The sequence below is a fragment of the Nelusetta ayraudi genome, unplaced genomic scaffold (genome assembly GCF_046127955.1).
Source record: "Nelusetta ayraudi isolate G7.1 ecotype Tasmania unplaced genomic scaffold, CSIRO-AGI_Nayr_v1 ptg000007l, whole genome shotgun sequence".
Classification (NCBI taxonomy): Eukaryota; Metazoa; Chordata; class Actinopteri; order Tetraodontiformes; family Monacanthidae; genus Nelusetta; species Nelusetta ayraudi.
Window position 1 is genome coordinate 2506709 of NW_027466057.1, and position 17049 is coordinate 2523757.

At 40.9% G+C, this 17049-nt stretch overlaps 3 protein-coding genes across 3 annotated transcripts; 2 read left to right on the plus strand and 1 right to left on the minus strand.

Annotated features, from left to right (window-relative positions):
• Positions 1 to 421: 421 nt before the first annotated feature.
• On the plus strand, positions 422 to 6670 carry tpp1 (tripeptidyl peptidase I). The gene is made up of 13 exons (XM_076017852.1): positions 422 to 456; positions 833 to 907; positions 1358 to 1497; positions 2100 to 2250; positions 2489 to 2610; positions 2714 to 2892; positions 2973 to 3171; positions 3485 to 3673; positions 4105 to 4177; positions 4618 to 4738; positions 4821 to 4979; positions 5198 to 5323; positions 6062 to 6670. The coding sequence occupies exons 1-13, from the start codon at positions 446 to 448 to the stop codon at positions 6200 to 6202; spliced, it is 1686 nt and encodes a 561-aa protein (XP_075873967.1). The 5' UTR covers positions 422 to 445; the 3' UTR covers positions 6203 to 6670.
• Positions 6671 to 7093: 423 nt separating this feature from the next.
• yy1a (YY1 transcription factor a) lies at positions 7094 to 10243 on the minus strand. The gene is made up of 5 exons (XM_076017854.1): positions 9629 to 10243; positions 8678 to 8828; positions 8395 to 8455; positions 8112 to 8270; positions 7094 to 7937 (listed from the first exon to the last, which is right to left on the minus strand). The coding sequence occupies exons 1-5, from the start codon at positions 10125 to 10127 to the stop codon at positions 7755 to 7757; spliced, it is 1053 nt and encodes a 350-aa protein (XP_075873969.1). The 5' UTR covers positions 10128 to 10243; the 3' UTR covers positions 7094 to 7754.
• A 917-nt stretch (positions 10244 to 11160) lies between these two features.
• degs2 (delta(4)-desaturase, sphingolipid 2) lies at positions 11161 to 16577 on the plus strand. Its single transcript, XM_076017860.1, has 3 exons — positions 11161 to 11320; positions 14058 to 14800; positions 16099 to 16577. The coding sequence occupies exons 1-3, from the start codon at positions 11239 to 11241 to the stop codon at positions 16240 to 16242; spliced, it is 969 nt and encodes a 322-aa protein (XP_075873975.1). The 5' UTR covers positions 11161 to 11238; the 3' UTR covers positions 16243 to 16577.
• The last annotated feature ends 472 nt before the right edge of the window (positions 16578 to 17049 follow it).

Genomic DNA, 17049 nt, shown 5'->3' on the forward strand with positions numbered 1-17049 from the left:
CGGTGTCGGATGTTTATTTGTTGCGGAAGCGCTGCAACGCCACAGTGTTGCGAGCTCCCGCGAGATGCAAGCAGAGCTCGGCGAGCATGCAGAACTCGGCGTGACACCTGTTCTTTTAACTGGCTTGGGTCGCAACCAATATGCCGATACATTACTCGATGGCATATCAACACGGACTGACTTGACCCATCACAGGAGGAAAAGTCATTACGGCATTGTTTTTTTTTTTTTTTTTTAAAGTTTTTTTTTTTTTTTTTTTTTTAAGTTTTATTTCATTTCGGGTAAATGTGATAGAAAATGAACACAACAGCGCGCGATACAGTTTTCTTCCCTATTTGGAAAAAAAAAAAAAAAAAATCACGTGAATGCTCGTCACGTGACTGATGAGCAGCAGTTGCGCTTCAGCCGGGGACACGGCACGGCAGCAGAGTGACCCGGGGACGCGATGAATACACTGTGAGTTCAGTTGGGAGGTTTGAACCCGCGTGGATTTCCATACTTGTATACTTATGCCGTAGAGACGATTGTCGGAAGCGGTAGTGTGGATTCATAGCGTAGCGTACGTAAAGTGTCGCGCGTGGACCTCATATCAGCGACGACGACCTAGATAGCTTCCTGCTTACAAAACAGGTTACACGCGAAAACACTTTTAAAATTTCACACGCTCCAACCGGAACCATCCCCCTGTTTTGTGTGTCTGTGTGTGACGATTAAGACGCTTTGTTCGCCAAACGCAAGCAGTCAATGTTTTGCTCTTTTCGTGCATGTGATACCCGAACTGTTTCATTTGTCACAGAATGTAAATGTGCTGTTGTGTCTTTCCTTCCAACAGACTGACCTTCTCCATACCCTTGTTGTGCAGCCCGTTGGTCTGGAGTGGATATCTTGAATATAACCAAGATGTCCTGTGAGCAAACCCACTCAGACCTCTCTGGTCACCGAGCCTCCGTTGTTTGCCTCAAAACTCGTCCTTTTCATTTTATTAATCATTCATAGTCGGCACACGCCCAAATAAGCTTTCAGCGGGTATAAGTCGCAAGGAGTTTTCAGTTATTGCTTAACATTACCCTTATATATTTCTAAGTTGAGCAGTAACTTTGGTGTGAAACTACTGTAGAGCACACTTGTTTGATTAGATTGATTATTGTTTGAGATCTAAAGTTTGATTTATGATCCATGATAGTTGTTGGAAATATTAATTTAATGTTCTAAAATGCATTCCAGAATCACTTTAAAACTGTGAGTTATTATGTGATTTAACGTGCAGGTTGATGTAGTTAGTCGGATGAAGAAATGATCACTTGCACAATTCTCAGTCTTGTCCTTCTCTTACTCTAAAGCCTTCATTTTATGTTAGGATACCAAAGGACTGGAAAGATGTTGGCCGGGTGCATCCAAAAGAGGAGCTGCATCTTACCTTTGCCCTCAAGCAACAAAACAGTGACTTGCTGGAGAGAACACTCAGACTGGTGTCTGACTCTGACTCAGCACATTATGGTAGGGTTTCAATATAGTACTGTACAGTGGCCCATTTTGTCACTGCTACATAAATTCTTACCCATCTATAATACACAGTGATTGTACCTGCACAGTTTTTAAACTTGAGAATCTATTGAGAATTTCCATGTGAGCTGTAATTGATCATATAACCTTAGGAGGTTTAGTTCTTGTTTGACTGGTGGCCATAGCAGCTCAGTGGGTCATGTGATTTTACATATTTCCCTCTTTTTGTAATTATATATATATATGTATATATATATATATATATATATATATATATATATATATATATATATATATATATATATATATATATATATGTATATATACATATATATATATGTATATATATATATATATATATATATGTATATATACATATATATATATGTATATATATATATATATATATATATATGTATATATATATATATATACATATATATATATACATATATATATATGTATATATATATATATATATATATATATGTATATATATATATATATACATATATATATATATGTATATATATATATATATATATATATATATATATGTATATATATATATATATATATATATTAATCCTTCACAGGTAAATACCTCACGCTGGAGGAAGTGTCCTCCTTGGTGCGCCCGTCTGACCTGACCCAGAAGGTGGTCCGCCACTGGCTGCAGAGTCATGGGATTACTGACTGCCAAACCGTTTCTACACGGGACTTTTTGCAGTGCGCTACGACTGCTGAGTAAGCAGATCTTTTCAAAGTAACCTTCTTTGTGTTGACCCAGCAGTTATGTTTTTTATCCTTGACACAAAAAGTAGCTCTGCTTCCCTTTCGGTTGGCTGTGCAAAGGCCATGGTTTTGATCTCAAGAAATGGTTCCTTTTTTTTTTTTTGGAGTATAAGCTCACTTGCAAGTAAGTTATAATGGTAGATTAAATGCTGTCTTTCATTAAGTCGCTGTTCATGTTATGTGTTTTAAGGACTGCAGAGATCCTGCTTCCTGGTAGCCGATTTCACCATTACAACAGAGACGGCCTGTCTCAAATAAGGTCTTCAGCCCCATACACTGTTCCTGATGACGTCCACCAGCACCTGGACTTTGGTTTGAACCTTTTACAATGACTGGCAAAAAAAAAAATGCAATAGTTTGCGTTTGTTATGATAGCTTCTGTGATCACTTTGCCTCTGTGAATGTGTTTTTACAGTTGGTGGCCTTCATCGTCTTCCTCCTAAGGGGCGTCACGGCTTGAGCACATCTTCTTTGAAGGCAGACGAGAAGACTGGACTGCACCTTGGAGTGACCCCTGCCATCTTAAGGGCCCGTTATAACCTGACGGCAGCTGATGTTGGGGGACCCCACAACAACAGCCAGGCTGTTGCGCAGGTTATTCCATCTCTGAGCGTGGCCTTTAAGAAACATGTTTTTCTCCCGTGCATAGTCTCCAACCATCTTATTTCTTTCAGTTCCTGGAGCAGTACTACAGCCCTGCAGACCTGGCTGAGTTCATGACCTTCTTTGGCAGGAGCTTTAAGCATCACTCCCTGGTGGAACGGGTTGTGGGCACTCAGGGTCATGGAAAGGCCGGTGTGGAAGCCAGTTTGGATATTGAGTACATTATGAGCACGGGGGCAAACATCTCCACCTGGTTCTTCACCAATCCAGGTATGAGGAGCTTTCAGTCCCATGCACTAGTGGAGAATTAAAAGCAGAACAGAAAAATTGTGCAAGTTGGTGGCAAACCTGCGAACACGTTGACTGCGTAGACACTTAAGCCCTCAGTCTTTTTTTGTTGAATTGTGTTGACTAAATTAAATTATACTCGTTGAATTGATATTAACTTATTATCCAATGGAGAATTACAACACAGCTAGGTTTTGCAATATAGTTTTACAATCGAATGTAGCCCATTTCTTGTCTGTTATTTCAACTTCTTCTATTTTAACGTGTACATTTCACTTCCCCATCTTTCCTTCAGGCCGTCATGAGTCCCAGGAGCCGTTTCTCCAGTGGCTGGTTCTGCTCAGCAACATGTCCGACCTGCCCTGGGTTCACACCATCAGCTATGGCGATGACGAGGACAGCCTGTCCACCGCCTACATGATGCGCGTCAACACAGAGTTCATGAAGGCCGGCGTCAGAGGAATATCATTGCTCTTTGCTTCTGGTCAGTAAGGAGACAACCATGATGTATCCACCCATTTAACCTTGTAGCACTGAGCAACATCCTGTTGATTTTATTTATTTATTTTATTTCCAACATTTAAACAAAACAATAATAAGAAAAAGAGACAAAAAAGAGGAAAAAGAAATTCAAACAAAAACAAAAAACAGCAAATTTAAAAAAGAAAAGTCAGCAACCAACAAAAGAAAGCAGACACCAGATAAATACAAGATAAATAATGTCTCTCATGTTTGAATGAGAAACATTATAGCTATTCCATAGCTGCGCTGCAGTGAGCTACAAATGAATCCTCTGACTGTAGGAATGGCTTTGTCCTGAGATATTTGAGGAAAGATTTTTTTTTTTTTTTTTTTGTCTTTCACTCCCCTCTCATTCTCTGTTGACATGACCTCATCTCTGTGGTTGACTTTCAGGTGACAGCGGCGCCGGCTGTAGACATTTGACAAAGGAGCAAAACTCCTTCAGGCCAAGTTTCCCTGCGTCAAGGTAAAAACAATCAACGCATTTGCAGTTACGCCAGCATGGAAGCTGAGTTGTATTCACATTTTTTGTTCATTCCAATCACTTTAATTTGAACTAAAGGCAAAAAGAAATTGGCCAGAAAAGTCTCGGAACGCTTTCCAAACTGCTCTTTGACTTTATAATTAGATTGCTGGAAGGTTCTAACAAAACTCTGGCCGACTGCGCATGTCTTTTTACATTCGTAAGATTTAGTCCCACAATGAAGCGATGCCCAATTAAAGCAGCTTGTTTATTCCAATAGGGCTGTTCATCTGCTGTTGCATTACACATGCCCTAATGAACTGCGCAAAGTCGATAAACAACCTTGAGTGAAATTCCAGCAAAATGAGGCGGCTGTGAAAGACTATTCACATCTTTTACGGAGGATTTTCAAATCAAATCAATGCTCTGTCACACATTTCCAGCCCATATGTGACAACAGTAGGGGGAACCACTTTCAAGAACGCATTTGAGATCACATATGAAGTCACACACTATATCAGCGGAGGCGGCTTCAGCAACGTTTTCAAGATGCCGGATTACCAGGTGAGTAAACGCCGCTATCAACGCGTATCAGTGGTGGACCACTGCAGAACTGGGTCACTGACATTGTCTGTGTTGCCACCAGGTTGGTGTGGTGGACGCGTACCTGAAGATCGCGAAAGCCCTACCTCCTCAGTCCTACTTCAACGTCAGTGGCCGGGCCTACCCAGACATGGCCGCTCTGTCTGATAACTACTGGGTGGTCATGAATAGATTCCCAATGCCCTGGGTGTCTGGAACTTCGGTAAACTATTAATCTGACTGCATAAATTGGAGAAGGAAGAGTTCGATGCAGACAGAGAGATTTTAGACGCGTTGGAACAAATTAGGCTGTAACATTGACTGATTTTAGTTGCATTTTAACATTTATTTCGCAAACTAGATGCATTTGATCACTTTGACAGCTGCAATGTATCATTTCCACTAGTGGGAGCACTTCTCATTTATTTTCTTCTTCTGCAGGCGTCAACCCCTGTGGTCGGAGGGATGATGTCTCTCATCAACGGTCAGCGGCTTCTGAAAGGTCTGCCTGTCCTCGGTTTCCTCAACCCTCGCCTCTACAAGCTCAAAGGCCGAGGTCTTTTTGACGTAAGTCAAGCTGCTGCCTGCTCCTCTTTTGGACCTGGAGTGAGCTCCGTATCCGAGTATATGTTTTGTTGAATTTGTTCGAAATGTGGTAAATCATATAACATTTTTATGGAGAGCCACGTTAAAACACGAAAAAAAACAATGGACTGCATAATACAGTATTGTCTCACAGATGAAAACTAGTGTTTGGCTCATTGTGCTGTTCATTTCTTTATATTGCCCTTGCTTCAGACAAATTATTATGAACGATGATAATTCATAATAAATAAAAAAGTTTGGTCCCCCATTTTTGACTGAAGGCGACAGTAATTGTATTTTTAATTCTGTAACGTACCAAAACTGTCACCTTTGAATGTGAAAATGATCATCTTTATGAGGATGAAAAGTAAATTACTTATTAAACTTGAATATAATGCAATTTAATTAATAGAATAGAATTTTCTATATTTGAAACTTGACCTTGTGGCATATGGTTTTGCACTCAAGAAATGTAGAATGTGTGCTAATTATTTCAATAGAGTATTACGGTAAAGTACGCAACTTGAGGACAGTAACTATTCAGCTGAGCCCAGAATAGTCTGGTTTGCTGTTATTGTTCCTTTTGTATTAAAACAACTCAAATACCCTCTTAGTCTACATTAAGTACAGTCATACAGCTTTATAATGAAAGAAATTAGAGAGAATCTGTTCCTTTATGCATGTTGTCAGGCTGCTGATGCTGTGCATTCTTGTCTCAAGGTTATGGAAGGGTGTCACCTCAGCTGCCTGGACGAACAGGTTCAGGGTAATGGTTTCTGTGCAGCACCATCGTGGGACCCTGTCACAGGATGGGGAACACCAAACTACCCTTCACTGTTAAATGCACTGCTGGAGGCGTGAGGGGGTGTGATGTCAATGGAATGGAGGGAAAATGCTCGTCTGAGACAATGCCTCTTTGTTGACGTGTGAATGCACTGTTTTTTAAGCCTTTTTATTAATTTGAGAAAATGCTTTTGCTCCTCATTGTTTTATTCTCATCAAATGGCTTTAAATTGTTTTCAAAATGTTTGAGTTTGTAATGTTGTGCAAGCTGTGTGGCGGTCTCTAAGTTGCCTGAAATAAAATGAATTGAATTGATTAATTTTCAGGCACAAGGTAGTATTTAAATTTAAAGCTTTAAACTCTTAAAGCTCTCACGTGTTTGAAATGTGATCATGTCATGTGATCAGCTTGACATGTGTATGCTGGTTTTTAGAAATATGCAAATGATAAACTCAATCAGCAAGCAAAGGAAAAAGCAATAGCATTTTAAACATGGATGGTTTTTGCCTTAAAATTGTGTGGTTATAATAATTTAGACAGCCTCCATATGGTCTGTATTGTCTGCGGCCGCATTTGTGAAATTCACAAGGTTTACACAAACAAATCTTTCATAACAGTCAAGAATTAAGGATATGATACTTAAACATACAAAATGTTGAATAACAAATAGACCAGTATCTGTAGCACTTCCTTGATCAAACTTCCCATTTTTAAAAATCGAAATTCAGGAACCTTGTGGATATTTTGCACCCTGTTGAATATGGTTCAGTCACAGTCCACAAAACATAATGACTGAGATTTAAAATAAGAAACGAAAAAAAGATTACACTCCAATACTACGTAACAGCTCTTATTACAAGAAGTCGAGCTGAAGTAAAATGTATTTTGATACAGCATCCTTACCAAGAGGGATGTTCCTGGATATATTGTGAATATACAAATGAAACTGTAAGAAGAATGAAACATAAGTGGTGCAAGAGGAAAACATTTTAATCAGTGATCACTATGAAATTCACATGGTTATTATCTACATTACTCCTGATATTGCCTTGTACAAAAAAAATGCAATAAGACACCCTCACACGTCTCCTGGGAAAACTCACAAGACAGGAAAAGGGGATGGATAGTTCATTGTGAAACGTAATTCTTGTGGAGCTACACGGACAATCTCACTACATACATCATGGAACTGACGTAAGAGTGTACAATATGCACACTTTTCTGGGGTACAAACATAAAACGACTTGGCCTGAAATGATGATGCCAATTAGTCTAATAGAAAACAAAAATATTAATGTATACATAATGCAGAACCTGGATTTAAAATATCTTCACAAGAAGAAACTGTGTATTAATCCTTTCAGGTGGTGACAAAAGAGTTGGGCAGGATGCAACAGAGGCCAAAGGGTTCCCACAAAGTTCCTTGCTGAAATCTCCAAGTGAACCGTGTATCAAAATTTTTTTTTTGTAGAGTCATATCTCGGTTTATACAGTTTTATCTAAAGATGATAAAGACTCGTCTCACAGCAAAACAGGCCACGGAAGAGGAGTTCCATCAGGGGGCAGAGAAAAGGGTTGAGTCCTCCAGTGTACGCCAACGTTGCCTCCGTTAGCCAGGCTCGGGGCTTGTTCACTGGTTGTTTTTGGCTTTGGCATGTGTGAGGATGTGAGACTTCAGGTTGGTGGACTGCGCAAACTTTTTGTTGCAGCCGTCAAAGGGGCACACGTACGGGCGGTCTCCAGTGTGAATACGCACGTGTGTGCGCAAGTTAAAGTCCAGAGAGAATCGCTTGCCACAGCCCTCGAACGTGCACTGAAAAATGAGAGGTGCTGGTTAGTGCAGCTCCGCGACTCACTAAATATATCAACAGCGGGTATTTTAGGCAACGGGAGGATTTATTTTTGGCTGCCCTGACGGGTCAGTCGCCGTTTCTTTCATACTCCTGCATGGACATCAGTGTCATGTGCAGGCAATGGCAGCACTCACCTGGAAAGGTTTCTCCCCTGTGTGAACGAGTTGATGCCTCTTCAGCTTGGAACTCTCCACAAAAGCCTTGCCGCACTCGGCGCAGACGTGCACACGGGGCCCATGGGTGTGCAAATGCTTCCTCATCGCAGAGTTATCCCTGAACATCTTGGTGCATCCCTGATTTGGATAGAAACGAGATAAAGCGCATCACTTGGGAGGCCATATTTTCAAAACCAGATGATAAACGCATTCAAAGTATTTGACACATCACGGCAGAAAAATGACAGGCCGGTGCACTTACTTTGTGTGGACAGGCTATCGTCCTGGGAGCATCATCTTCTTTCACTTTCTTTGGCTTCATTCTATCAACACATAAGCAACCGTACATTTGTACTGCAACAGCCACCAGAACCTCTTAAAATGACGAAGATTTGACGAGATAACGTGTGACTACAGGTGCAGATGCTGGTTTTAAATGTATTAGAATGCTTTTATGAAATCTGCTATATTACATAAAAATATATGGCTTACTTTGGAATATCAAGACATGAGACTTGAGACGATAAAAAGCCAAAGGACTTTACCTCGCAAACTCGGCAAGCTGTTTGGGATCAGACAGGTCGATGCCTGGGATTCCCCCAGGCGGGAGCTTCTTCCCTGTCATGTACTCTGAATAATCCGGTGGAGAGTTTTCACCTGTGATTTGCTCCTCATGGTCTATATCCTTCTTATCATCTGAAGAGAGGAACAGATGTGCGCAGATAAGAATATGTAGAACACACACACACACACACACACACACACACACACACACACACACACACACAGTGCATTATGAGAAATCTAATATGCCCGATTTCTATACTTCTTTGACCCTATATTGAATTAATGTGTTTACGCTCAAAACGAGTTCTGATTAAGTATTTTATAATGATACTCATTTTACTTATTTATTTCTTGTTGATTTGTTGTTTTAATCGGTGGACTACTTCAAGCGAATTTAAATAAGCACGAGTTTCTCCCCTTTAAATTAACTCTTTAAACGTCAACATAGCATTTAAAAATGCAAAAACAAAAAAAAAACAAAAACAAAAAAAAAACTAACAACTTTGCTACCAACTCGTTTACAAGCAACAACATTAAAAACCGGGACCGCGTCTGTACACGGGCTGTAATTCTATAATGTATGAGCTGTCCCTGAAGGCACCACGTTAGCCGAAGTGAACTGCGCCACAGCGGCCTAGCGGAGCCAGCTGCACTAGCTCCCACTCTTTCCGCCATCTTCGACGGCCAAATAAACGCCATTTTTTCGGGCCGCCATACTTTCCAGACCGGGGAAATATGGCGGCGCCCATCGACACATAAAACATGGCTTCCTTTAAAAACAAAAACATTTCAAATGAAGTTTAGGCCGCCCGGTGTTGGAAAATAAGCCCTGCTTTAGCGGAGGACAAGGCCTCAGCTCGGCCTAGCCACACGGCACACATGCGCGGACAAAGCAGCTTGCACGAATTCAAACAGGAATCACAACTTACCCGATGCCCACATAGTAACTGAAAACTCCCCCTCCAAAGTCTTTATCTGGACTTGCTTCTGTTCCCATTTTCTGCCGATTTCGCCGCCGGTCATGTAGCTCTTTTTGCCAGATTTCTTCCCACTTGCAGCCCTCTTCATCCGGCCTGCCGTGGAGCTTTTGCCGGCGACCGTAACCAGAGTCTGTTCGATAAAATCTTCCTCCACGGCGGGCACTGGGATGAGGATCTGGTCTTCAAAACCGGCATCTGTATGCAGTTCGGAGTCATCCTCGCCCACCACTTCCTCCCTGGTTTGCACTAAAATTACCTCTTGGTGCGGGTGCATGGAGTTCGGATCGTCCGTGTCGAGGGGCTGTAATGCGATCATAGGCTGGTGCTCACCGTCTTCTCCAACAACTGTTGTTTCGATTGTCTCTACTTCGATTTCGTGGAGTTCAACGATTTCCGCTGGCATTTCTGTACCGTCCGCTTCTATGTAAAGGGTATCCCCCGATGCCATGATGACCTTTTGTTATGTTTCCCTCCTTTTTTAGGATATATCCGCACTCAAATTCTTCCTTCTGTCTGCACCAGTCTCGCCTCCTCCCTCTTCACCCACAACTCTGCCCGACTGAACTCTCGTCGCCACAACGCTCTAGTTTTCGATCTCGCGAGATTTTGACTCAAGATTCGCTGTTTAAAAACCTCGTAGCCTTTGAGCATAAATCGGTTTCGGGAGACATACATGTGGAACTAGTTTTTCTAGCAATTCAGTTGTTAATGAATTTAAAGGTATGTTGCAAGATATCGTTTAAAATATACGGTTTCCGACAGTCTTGCATCTCTGGTGTAGCTCTTGAGTGTGTTGTCATCAGTACTTTATCAATCAATCAAAAAGTGTTTACAAAAAACGTATACAAGTGTGTTTTGAACACCAAATATTATGCCAAACAATATGTGTTTGTGTTGTGTGTGGCTAAGTAAGTAAATTCACAAGAGAAAGTGATATTCGTCCGAGTAGTTATTGTGACGTTATAGTGTTCGTCAATAACCAGGCGTTGTTGCGGGTTCGAGGCTTTATTGTAGCTTCGAACAGCCTCTTTACTCGGTTAACCCAACAATCGGAACCGGAGACAAGACATGTCCCTCACTCAACTCTAGAACTCCCTCCAACCCGTGTGCACGCCCCTTTTCCCAGGAACTCCCCGCACCTCCTTAAAGGGACCTTAACACAGACCCCAATAAACAGTAACACATTCTGAACACGTTTCAAGAATGTTACAATATGTAACTTATACACGTTCAGCTTCCAGTTGTATGCGAATGTTCGGATGCTTGTATAAATAAAGACGTTTTGAAAACCACAAATTGAGTGACAATTTACTCATTAATCTATTCAAAACTATGACAAACCGCATTTTGAAGGAAGAATTAGCGGCGTAACGCTTACACAATTTCTCCGTCATGTCGTAAGTTTGGTTTAGCAGGTGCAAAGCCGGCTCCTCCCAGTCGGCGAGATTGGGGGAGGAACTTGAGTTCGCACCCGACGAGAACCTGTGTGGGTGGGTGTGTCCCGATACTGTTGATGACACACACAGCGCCGCACTACTTCATTCAAAGACAGGCTTGTCATGGGGAAGACGGCAGGAAGAGACGATTTTGAATGGGTCTACAATGACCAGCCACACACGTCCAGAAGAAAAGAAATCCTGGGTGAGAATATCGTTTAATAAGACGTCAGCAACGCATCGGCTGCGCTGCCTTGGCTTGGCTTAAGTTTAAGATGGAAGTCTGATTGTTTTTTCCCTCCCCCTGACCTCAACCTATTTATGAAATGGTAGCCGGTTGAACCTGTTCACTGGCTTGGCTTTACAATCTGCGAGTCCACGGAGTTGGCTGAACTGGAGAAGTAATATTCTGCTGAGATCAAAGAAATGATCTGCATTCTCTTCATCACTGATTCAAACTTAAGTATATTTTGATTATATGTTAAAAAAAAAAATAATTTCAAATTTATTATAATTCCAGAATTTGGTCTGAAACTGCTGATTTAAAAGAAAAGAAAATTCACTTGGATTTCAAAATAAAATGTAGTTTAATTTTCATATTCATATTTACTTTGTTCAAAAAGCCTGCTTTTTGGTCGGAAAATAATCACAAGTTGAACCTCCCATTTATCTTTTTTAATTCGGAAAACCAATTTGCCTTGTGTTTCACTGTTTCAGACAAACTGATGGCACAAGCACATGAAGGTGGCAATGCCCCAGGGCTTGTGTCTGAAGATAGATAGCCATGAATGAAGTGAGAAGAAAGGCTTTGTTAAGAGTTAGGGGATCAGGGAGGAACCCCCCCCCCCCCAAAAAAAAAAAGAAAAAGCCATCCAAAAGGCCTTCCTGAAACCACAATTCCCATGTGGGGATCACGCGGTGAAGGGTTTTTAGTCCTTTTTTTTGTCAAGGTGTAACTCTTTTGTGCCATTTCTCTACATTGAAATTAGCTTGAGGTACACTGAATTCTGTAATTGTATTCAATACAATGGAAAATGCTATTTAGATGTGTGAAATTGTTGATGCATAACTTGTTGCTTACTTTGTCCACCTGCTACATGGTTGAAGGTAATTGGCTTTTGACACCCTGAAGTCTTGAATTATTAAAGAGTTGTAATTGTTCCTTCTCCTGCTCTCACGGGCAGGGCTGGTGGATGTGAATGTCAGAGGCCGGAGTCAGAACCATTAACACTTCTACCACATGTTGACCAATTGGCATCACATTGCTTTAATTGTACTGATGTCTGCATGTAGCTTTTGGTTTTATTGCAATTGATCAGTGGTCCAACTCGAACAGTGACTTTTTTTTTTTGTCACTTACTAACATGAGCAATACAAGATCGTGGGTCTATCAAGTTCCTTCTTGCCTGACTAATCTTTTCTGCGAGTACAAATCTGTGGTGAAATAATGGTGTGGACTTTACATACCTCTTAGTCTATTGTATGTTTGCCCAGAGAGTAAATGAAAGCTGTTGTAAAAAATTATTAGGTGACACCATTTGTCATGTGAACGCTTACCGTGACCGAAAGTATATGAGTCTGTATTTTTCTCATTGCAGTGCATAATTTGCAATCAGTACGATTTTGCAGAATAGGAAACAGTATGAGAATTCCACAGTGCTTCAACCATCATGTGTTTCAGGTTCACAATAGATAGAATAGATGCTGCTGGCAATTTTATACACCAACACGTCAAACCTTTTCTTTGGAATTCAAATTATTTTAAGGATGACCCAATGTTCAGGTATTTGCTATTTTTTACCCCAGGTTGTAAACTTCTCAGACAAACGTACAACAAGTGTTCAACCTGTTGCCCAGTTTTGGACTAAAATTGTTCAGTAGCAGAAATATGTCCTTTTTCTGTGATGGACTTTTTCAAACATTTCCCAAGTATTCCCTTTAAGAGCTGCAAATCTATTGGCCAACGAGGTTTTGATCTCTGTGGATTATGATTCTCAAACCTGAACTTCGAGACTGAAATCTTGTAAGGGTTAAGGGACCTTGAAGTCAGTAAAATGGAGTGATGGCTTTACGGCATGTTTTTGCAGTGCCTGGAGCGAGCTTAAACATATTGATTTATGATTCCTGGTTAGTGATTAAACCTTTACTGTGCATGAGAAGCAAATGGCAATCAAGCCATAAATATGGAAACGGGACACACAGACACACACACATATTTATATATGTGTGTGTAAAGACAGGATAGATACAATTTAGCGTTCATAGAATTAAAAAAAACTTTTAAAGACAAAATCTGTGTAGGTTGGACAGGAAGATTTTCTTCTTGGTCAAGCAGTATTTGGATAAAGAGGATTTGACCAGGATGTGAGAGTCCTGCTTTCAGAAAGTACACTTAGTGCAGGAGGATGCAAATTTTCCAGCAGCAAGGTGAGCCCACTTTGCATAGAGCCTTCATGCACTAGTTCAGAGAGAGGATGCACGCAAACTGAGAACGAGTCACTAAAGATCTTAAATGCAATATCACTATATATATATATATATATATATATATATATATATATATATATATATATATATATATATATATATATATATATAATGTTCAAATTCCTGAATAAAGTTTTAAATGCCTAATGAAATCATTGAGCAATTTAATTGAACCTTGTTTTGCACCTTGTTTTGCATGCCCCTCTGCCTCTGCAAAATCAACACCTTTGCCAATTAAAAAAAAAACAACAACCCGTCAGCAAGCTCTCCTCTAGGGAGGTGTTGTGCCATACAACGAGCATAGGAAGCACAAAGACGTCAGGTTGAATACAACGGTGTTTGAATCATTCATCTTTGATGTCAACACAGATGTTTTAGTCCCGATTCTAAATACTGTTTTTGTTGCCCAGTCTTCTCCTTGTCCACCCTCACCGTCTGTCTGCTTAACTCCACAGCCAAATATCCAGAGATCAAGTCTCTCATGGGCCCAGATCCTCAGCTCAAATGGGTTGTATCAGGCATGGTCCTGACCCAGCTCGTGGCATGCTACCTGGTGCACGACATCTCTTGGAAGTGGGTCTTCTTCTGGGCTTACGCTTTCGGCGGCTGCATCAACCACTCGCTGACGCTGGCCATTCACGACATCTCGCACAACGTGGCCTTCGGCAACAAGCTGGCCAAGTGGAACCGCTGGTTCGCCATGTGGGCCAACGTGCCAATAGGCGTGCCGTACTCTGCGTCCTTCAAGAAGTACCACATCGACCACCACCGGTATCTGGGTGTTGACCAGCTGGATGTTGACATCCCCACAGAGATGGAGGGCTGGTTCTTCTGCACGCCGGCTAGGAAGCTTCTCTGGCTCTTCCTCCAGCCCCTTTTCTACGCCCTCCGTCCGTTGGTGGTCAACCCAAAGCCAGTGTGTCAGCTGGAGGTCCAGAACACACTCTTTCAGCTGGCGGTAGACTTGACTATCTACCATCTTTGGGGCCTGAAACCTATTGTTTACCTAATTGCAGGTTCTATCCTGTGTATGGGAATACACCCTATCTCAGGTCATTTCATAGCCGAGCATTACATGTTCCTGAAAGGACACGAGACATATTCTTACTATGGACCCCTGAACTGTATCACTTTCAATGTTGGATACCACATGGAACACCATGACTTCCCGAGCATCCCTGGCAGTAAACTACCTCAGGTGAGACCATATGTCAGTGATGAATCACAATTGCATTCCCAGCTGCTGAGCTAGTAATTTTTTTCCCCTTAAACCAACTTATTTTTAGCTGAGCGGAAGAGAATGAGGACATTTGGAGGCATGAGTAACCAGCAGGTGTTCTCAGATAACATGCAACTGTCTTGTCTGTCAAGAGTGTAAAACAAAGGCAGAATTCTATGCCATGCTCCCCCCCCTTCCCCCCATCATGAGCAAATATTTATCTGATGAAAGCCCAGGCTTTGTAACTGATTAACTGCTGCATTCAGCACGACTAGAGTGTAAAGATACTTAGAGTGATACCCACCCTTTGATGCTGACATTGCCTTTAGTTGCAGGGCTGTTGTTTTTGGTTCAGGAACTATTTAGTTTTTGTTTTTTCAACATTAACTCATAATATGGTAAATGGACTGCACTTATATAGCGCTTTTCCAGCACCTTCTCATTCACCCATTCACGCACACATTCATGGTGGCTGCTGTCATGCAAGGCGCTGCCTAGCCCCATTGGGGCTAATACTTTTATTTGGATTTATACCACCGCTTTACTTTTCAAAATAAGAAAAAACAACAACAAAATCTTTAATGTAGATGGAAACAAAAAAAAGATCCTTATCTTTATCACTTGTCAAACTGAGGTATGTCATTGTCTGCAATGCTGCACACCTCAGAGAGCCTTTTTCTATAATAAGCACTTGACAGTGAAGTTGTTATTTATTTCTTTTTAAATCTTTCATTTTTAAAACAGATAATTTTGCGTATTTCCCCCTAAATTTGCCTTAAATACTCAATGCAGTTTTCATCAGTCTTATATATCTTGCAATACAATGGTCATGTTTGCCTTGTATGTTATGTGATATTTATCTTGTTACGTCAACCGTCCTCATTGTGCTCTTACCTGCTATCATTGTGTTGTTTCGTTGGCTCTTGTGCCTGTCAGTTTAACTATGTCCCTTGTTTGTCTTGTTCATTATGTGATATTTAGTTTGTTATGTCATCCCTTTCCACTGTGATTGTAGCTGTGCTGTGCAGTTTGGCTGGTTTGTGCGCTTAAGTCTGTCATTTTAATTCTGTCCCTTGTTTTTATGTTTTATTTTGCTCCCCATTAACCCCTAGGGGACTTGTGCCTCCACCTAGGCCATTACTGAAAATAAGAGTTTGCTTAGTACCCCGACAAGTTAAATAAAAGTTTGACTGGCTGACTGGATGCATGTATAATTTTATGTGTACATCACTGATGTCTTGATTTTATTTTTCTAAAATGTGACTTTTTTCTTGTAGGTCAAGGAAATTGCTTCAGAATATTACGACTCCCTGCCTCAACACTCTTCCTGGACCAGGGTATTATGGGACTTCGTGTTCGACGACAGCATCGGCCCGTACGCCAGAATCAAGCGAACGTACAAGCTTAGCAAGGAGGAGTAGACCAGTTCGAGGAGGCTTTTCCCTCTTGACATTAATGTCACAGCTGTTGTGACTCTATGGACCAAAAAGTAAACATACTATCTTAGAAGCTGTGTTTTTCACATTCATTGAGTTATTTGAGAGTGAGGAAGCCATTCCAGGTTGGGCGTCATTGTAGCTCAGAGAAATCCAATAAAACTCTGCTTTGTCATGTTGACATGGTTACATTGATTCCTCATGCCGAAAGGAGAAACAATGCTATTGTTTTTGTTTTGTTTTTTGCATCTGCAGCTGAAACAAGCAACAGTAAGAACATAGAAAAGAAGAAAACCTGACGGTCATACACATTCTCATGATTTACAGAGTGACGCCGACTCTTTACTTTTCCTCTTGTATCTTTAGCCATCACCTTAGATTGATTAAAATGTCTAAATTAATAACACATTTGAAAAAATCTACAATGCATAATACACTAACTGGAAACTACTATAACTTACTTCTCGGTAAGAGGCTGTTTTCTTAGCGTTTAAGCCATAATCTCCTTCGTTTCTGGCCTTTCTTGTATTGTAAAATGTTTACATCAACAGGAAGTGGACACAACAAAAAAAAAAAAAATTACTTGTAAGATGAAACAAGTTCTTAATTAGCTTTAAAGTCATTCCATGTTTGTGAGTAAACAGCAGTCGTGTTGGAATCATTAATGTGATATCTGGTCCTTGGTCTTCATGCCTGGCCTCCGTCTCCACAGGTTGAGGGCACCCAATGCCCATTTTAAAAAACGCAAAATAAGTTTTTATTTATATTTTCTTTTTCTTTGTTTTGACGTTG

Excerpts from the sequence above, each read along its gene's own strand:
- yy1a (XM_076017854.1), bottom strand. The coding sequence starts at position 10,127 with ATGGCATCGGGGGATACCCTTTACATAGAAGCGGACGGTACAGAAATG. Across the intron at positions 8,829-9,628 it reads AGTTACTATGTGGGCATCGG|ATGATAAGAAGGATATAGAC; the intron begins GTAAGTTGTGAT and ends TCCTCTCTTCAG. Across the intron at positions 8,456-8,677 it reads CAGCTTGCCGAGTTTGCGAG|AATGAAGCCAAAGAAAGTGA; the intron begins GTAAAGTCCTTT and ends ATGTGTTGATAG.
- degs2 (XM_076017860.1), top strand. The coding sequence starts at position 11,239 with ATGGGGAAGACGGCAGGAAGAGACGATTTTGAATGGGTCTACAATGAC. Across the intron at positions 11,321-14,057 it reads CAGAAGAAAAGAAATCCTGG|CCAAATATCCAGAGATCAAG; the intron begins GTGAGAATATCG and ends TTAACTCCACAG. Across the intron at positions 14,801-16,098 it reads CTGGCAGTAAACTACCTCAG|GTCAAGGAAATTGCTTCAGA; the intron begins GTGAGACCATAT and ends TTTTTCTTGTAG.
- tpp1 (XM_076017852.1), top strand. Across the intron at positions 2,251-2,488 it reads CAGTGCGCTACGACTGCTGA|GACTGCAGAGATCCTGCTTC; the intron begins GTAAGCAGATCT and ends ATGTGTTTTAAG. Across the intron at positions 2,893-2,972 it reads ACAGCCAGGCTGTTGCGCAG|TTCCTGGAGCAGTACTACAG; the intron begins GTTATTCCATCT and ends TATTTCTTTCAG.